General features: G+C 56.5%; 1 protein-coding gene across 2 annotated transcripts in view; it reads right to left on the bottom strand.

Annotated features, from left to right (window-relative positions):
- Positions 1-5,710, bottom strand: part of CABLES1 (Cdk5 and Abl enzyme substrate 1) — a 102,220-nt gene extending 96,510 nt beyond the window's left edge. For both annotated transcript variants that reach the window (XM_024984431.2, XM_002697726.5), the window contains exon 1: positions 4,784-5,710. In XM_024984431.2, the coding sequence (XP_024840199.1) occupies positions 4,784-5,622 (839 nt within the window). In that variant the 5' untranslated portion in view covers positions 5,623-5,710. The remainder of the gene's footprint in view (positions 1-4,783) is intronic.
- Positions 5,711-6,000: the final 290 nt, after the last annotated feature.

Here is a 6,000-nt window from a genome sequence, read left to right on the forward strand (position 1 = left end):
GACCACGGATCACTTCTGTGACGGGGCTCGTAGAGACAGGGCTGGACTGCCTCAGTGGCTGTGGCTTCCAGCCTGGATGGAGCAGGCAGGCCAGCTGTGACACCTCCGCAGCCAGAGGAGCACAGCTGACCCTCCCTGCCAGCCTGGGAAACCCATTCCTTCATCCATGAGCGCACGTCCTGCCTATGGGAGCCACCCGGGATAAACTTAGCTCCACCTCCCCGTCTGACGCTGAGGTTCAGTTATCCACTTGTTCCCAGGCATTATGCCCGGCCTCCGAGGCAGGTCACAGGGCACTAGCCTGGAAAAGTACACCACTCCACTGTCCCAGCGCTTTCGTCCCAGAAGAAAACTGAGGTGGGGCAGGGAAGCCACCTGCCCTTGGTTGCCAGCCAGGGCAGGGACTGGCTCTGAGCCCAGGGGGGCAGGGTACCAGCTTGGCATTCCTGATTGACATGCTGTCACCTCATCCAGCCTCACCTACTGCTCCTTCCCAGCGCGTTCAAAGGCCGCCTGTCCCTTGCCCTCTCCCTACCTAACAACTCTCCTTCCCAGGGGAAAAAAATCCAGGCAGGTGGGGCTCCCCGGGGTGGCTATGCGGACACAATGCAGAGCCAGGCTATGGCTTCCCCACCCTCCCCAGAGGACAAAGGATCACGCTTGAACGTGCTGCCTCCCTGGGCACTTGTCAGCAGTGGGCAGGCTTCCAATCCACTTCCCCTTCCGAGTTCACCCACACCTGACAACCTGGTGAGTGTAAGGAAGAGGGCGGCGGGTGAGCCTTGGGCTCTTGTCTCAGGCCCTGGGAGGAGGCACAGGGGAGCATCCTGACCAAGGCCTAGACCAGCCCAGGGCTGTACCCTTGGCGTCCACAATGCACATTGCTGGAAAGATGGCTCAACAGTAACTTGGGTTCGCTTATTGCTAAAATCCAGATAGGTCAGGTTGCTTACAGCTAAAACACAGTGTCACAAAGTCACAATGCAGAGAGGTGACAAAGTGGGGGGATTAGAATCCAAGGCTTGGGGCTCTTCTGCACCACGGGCTCTTTCCATTTAAGACCGGAGTCTCCACAAGGCACACCGTTAGCAGAGATGTTCTAAGAAGCAAAACCCTCACCTTGTTTGAAATGAATACCCTGGTCCCCACACACCCCTTCATCGGGCCCCATGGTACACACGTGTTCACCTAGGCCCCATTCCGCACTTCAGCAGCACCAGGAAGTGGAGGAACCCAGGACTGCTGCCAGCTGCTACCTAAGGGGAAACTTTTCAAGTGAAAGAAAGCCTTGAAACACACTCCCTTTCACCTATTAACGCCTTCCTTAGGCAGAGAACACAACAGGGTGTCAAGCTAGAAGGCATCTTTCTGGCTTCTCGCTTCTGACACCTAGCCACAGAGCAAACTCAGCATAAACCCCAGTGCACTGGCTTCCCATCCCTGGAGCCCCATCCATGAGGCCTGTGGTCCTGGGTTCTCTATGCACGTCAGTAGAGACTGGAAAGTAGCAGCAAAGCCAGGGACCCCTCAGAGCAAAGCTAAATGTGGGGAGGATGACTCAGAGAGGGTGTACAGAACCTCACAAGCACCACTGGCCTGCTACGTGTCCTGGACAAACATCTAGTAGGGTCCAGAGCTCCCAAATTCTCCTTGGGCCCATGCATGCCCGGCACGGTGATCCATGCAGGGGCAGAGGAAAGGCATCAAGTTCCGGACTTCCCTGGTGGCCCAGTGGCTGAGACTGAGCTCCCAAAGCAGTGGGCCTGGTTTGATCGCTGGTCAGGGAACTAGATCCCACCTGCCACAGCTGAGTTCACATGCCATAACTACAGATTCCACATGCCGGAATTAAAAGGATTCTGCATGCCGCAACAAAGATCGAGGGTCCTGCATGCCATAGCTGGGACCCAGTGCAGGCAAATAAATAAATATATATTTAAAAAAAAAAAAAAAAAACAAGAAGAAAGAAAGAAGAATGTCAGGTTTGGATCTCAAAGATATGGAGTCCTATCTTGGCAAACACTGGGTCTGAGAAAGAATCTACACGTAGGGAGGCTGTGAGAATTCACTGTGATAAACATCAACTCTCCAGCACAGAGATGGTGTCCTCAATCCGTCAACACATCTGTGCCAAGGTCTGGGCACACACATGTTCCTGCCATATTTCAAGATTTGGAAGTACAAGTCATAAATGTGATCAGTCTTGCAAGTGTCCAGATGAAAGTAACAAAATAAATAAGATTTCGGATCAGGAGATTCTGATTTTTATATACCCATAACAAACTGAATGTGTGAAATTCCAAGTTCATGGGGAAAAAAGAGGCAGATTTCAGATGAACTATGGCAGTTTTTCCAAACTTTCCCTTGTATATGAATCATCTGGGGAATCTTGTTAAAATGCAAATTTGTACTCAAGTAATCCAGAATAGGACCTGAGGGTTTGTGAAGGTCCAAGAACTCACTTTTGAGCAGCAAGGTTGTTTGGAATTCTTTAAATTGAAAGAAACAAATCCAAGGAAAATATATGATTTAAAAATGACACCCCAGGAGAACATCCATGAAATAGTATATGGAACCACCCAGGCAAGCAGTATTTCTTAAAGCGAGGCACACCAGGAAAGTAAATGACATTCTTTAAACTACCCTGAGTTCTTTAAGTTGGCCCTGGGCCTGATTCAAATGAGTCTATATGCCACATCACAACTCATCTAAGCATGTGAAAGTTCTCTCTAGTGATCAGAAAAACAACACACTTCTGACAAAACTCCTGTAAGCAGTGCAGTGTAGGAAACAAAATGCCCTAGGAGATTCCAAGTTTCTGGCCATGAGAAATGGCCATGCTCGCACTTCAAGGCCTTTCTTCAATCTCAGTCTCACCAATTTATTTCCTCTCTGCACATTAAATTTGACACGGTTTCTGTTGACAGCTGTAATTTTTTAAAAAGCCTGTCAAGTTGCCAGATATGGATAATTCCAAAGTTATAAGATGAATGCGACCGTCAAGTAAGGAAGCATCACACTGACTCACTCATCTTAATGTGTGTGTTGGGGGAGGGGATCAATAAAACACCCACGGGGTTCATCTTTATAGGATCAGCGGTTAAATCTGGCTATTTGGGGGATCAGAAATATTAACACACAAGATCGTCTAAAGGTGATTCTTAGAGACGAAGTGTGAGGTCATTTGATCTCCAGCTGTTGCGAGCAGGGGAACACATCTGTCAAGCATGAGACACAGGCCAGTCTGGCACATGGCTTAGAATAACACCTATGTTTATTACCACTCTTGCCCTGACCCACTGGACAAGCTGGGCTCAGGCTCAAACTACAGAGTCATTAGGAGCCAGTGTGTGATGTCAAGCCGCTGGGAAACTGCTGAGTCTGAGCCACTCACCCAGAAAGGAAGGGATCCTCCTCCCCTCCCGCCCACTGGCCTGCTATGCTATGGGGGAGATGTGAGCCCTGACAAGAAACTCAGGCCCAGATGGTCACCTGTGCCCAGCATCGCTAATCACCCAGGGAAATCACAAGGCTGTCTGACAGGTCCACACCCCTGTCCACAGACATGCGGACTCAACTAGGATGCTGCACACCAAACAGGGTCCTGATTTCAACCCTTAGGAGGAAAGAGACTCCGGACAAAATTCTGAAGGAGCCTGGTCCATTCATCACCATCTGTCCATTGGGAGAGGAAGTTAAGTTTTCCAACAGACCACCTTCTTAATAGACCAGAAAAAGCCTAAGTGTTCAGAGCATCACAGGAGAGAGGCTGTAACAGAAAAGGTTCTCCTTTCTCATCTCCAGGCCTGCAACAGGCTGGCAAGTTCCCATCCCAGAAAGGGAAACTGAGGCCTCAGGAAGCTGACATAACTGAGCCATAGGAGGCCTTCCTAACTAACTAGCCTGGACGTTCCCTCCCAGGAACCAGGCCTGCACTTCCTCCCGGTTGCTCAGTCCTGTTCTCCCCCTATCCCACCTGCCTGATGCAGACAGAACTGCCCAGGGTGCCTGGAACAAGCTCTAGCCATTTCCTGAATGGGCAAGTGTCCAGCATTTCACGGTTTTGCTAAGATGGTTGAGACCTGGAGATGACTTAAGCTACCAAACACAACCTTTTGAAAGGTGAAAAACTTTTCACTCATTTCACCGAATTCACGTTGGGATGCAAAAAAGAATCCTCAAGCCCTATTTCCTCTCTGTCCCCCACCCTCAAGGCCTTCAAGGGCACATAAGAAGGGCTTTCCTTTTCTTAGGAAAGCAAAAGGAAAATGCCAAGTGCTCCTGGGACACTGGAATACTTGGAGCGCAAGCAGAACTTAGAAGGCATTCGCGGCGGCGTGTCTGCGGCAAGTTAAGACTCACACGCGCCGCTCGGCCGGCTGCCGGACCCACTGCTGGACTCTGCGTCCCGCCTAGTCTTGCCGGGAGCGAGAAGAGTGCTTCTCCGGTCCGGCCCGGGTTTCTGAAAGCTCATGCTCTTTTCCTTGCAATGAGAGGTTTTGATGCCACTTTTTTTGGTGGGCTCCCGCAACCTGTACCTCCAACCCCATTTGCATAAGCACGGTGCTTCTCGGTGAGTGCTGGGCTCGTGCACACACGTGTGAAAACACACACACACACTCCCCAGAGACCTTCCTTCTTCCGCGTGCCCTCGCGGTTTGGAATTCGCGCCAGAAGCCCAGGGATCCGGCAGGGCGCGGGAAGTGGGAGCGCCGGGTGTCCCGCAGCAGAGCGCCGGCCGGGCGGGGTTAGGAGAGGCGCGCGCCGCGTCCTGGCTACTCACCGGGACCTCTGCAGCTGCTCGAAGGCGCTGGAGCCGCTCCCCGGGCCCGCCTGCTCCAGCGAACAGTAGTTCTGCGAGGTCTGCCTGGAGAAGGCGATGGGCAGGATTCCCTGAGTGAACGAGTTGAGGCGGCCCCGACTGCCGCTCCCGCCCCCGGGGGTCCCGGAGCTCAGGAAGGCGGCCGCCGGCACGTGCACTCCGGTAAAGGCATCGTCCTCCTCCAGCTCCTCCGGCCCGGCGTCCCCGGGCCCGTCTGGCGGCTGCGGCTGAACGCCAGTGGCGAAAGGCGCGGGCCGGAGCTGCTGCCACAGCTCCCCCGACGCCCGGCCGGCGCCCAGGGAGCTTGCGAACCCCCGGGCCGCCCCGGGGCCGAGCACGGTCGCGTGGCCGCCGGGGACAAGCGGCGAGGGCGGCGGGAGGCAGGGGCCGGATCCAGCCGCCAACGCCGCCGCCGCCGCGCCCGCCGCGGAGAGCGCGCCGCAGCCTCCCCGCTCGGCGGCTGCTGGCAGGCTGAGCCGAGTCCTCGAGCCGCAGCCGCTGCCGGGCTTGGCCGCGCTGCTGTCCTCGCCGCCGGCCCACTCCTCGTCCTGCAGCGGCGGCCGTCCGTCCAACGAGATGTTGGTGAGGAAGGAGAGGGCAGCTTGGCGCCGCCGCGGGTCCATGCGCGGCTTCCTGGGGGGCTCGGGCGGCGGCTGGGCCGGCGCTGCGGCCGCGGGCCGGGGCTGCGGCGGCGGCTGCAATCTGCCGATGCCCGCGGCGTCGGTGCCGGCGCTGCTGGTGCTGCTGCTGCGGACGGCCGTGCCGGCGGTGGCGGCCGTGGTGGCGGCAGTCGCCGCCATTGTGTCCGTCTGCGGCGAGATTTCCGCGATGCCCCCGGAGAAGCGAGTGGCGCCCGAGTGCTAAGCGGCGGGCGCGAGCGCCGGTGACCCGGGCTGGGCAGGGCGCGGGGCGCGGGCGGCGTGCGCGGCGGCCCGGCCCCCCAGCGGGCGGGCCATGCTCGCCCCTCGGTGCTCGGGCGGGGGGCGCCGCCGCCCTGGCCCACGCGCGCGGCTGCTGGCTGGCTCGCTGGCCGTCTGCCCGCCCGCCCCGCCTGCGGGATCGGTGCTGGGCCCTCCGGGACCCCGCGATCTGCTGCTCTCCGGCCCCCGGGTCGGTATTTATAGGTGCGCGCGCCCCGCGCTCGCTCTGCGAAACGCTCTGTGCAAAAAAAAAAAAAA

The sequence above is a fragment of the Bos taurus genome, chromosome 24 (assembly GCF_002263795.3).
Source record: "Bos taurus isolate L1 Dominette 01449 registration number 42190680 breed Hereford chromosome 24, ARS-UCD2.0, whole genome shotgun sequence".
Classification (NCBI taxonomy): Eukaryota; Metazoa; Chordata; class Mammalia; order Artiodactyla; family Bovidae; genus Bos; species Bos taurus.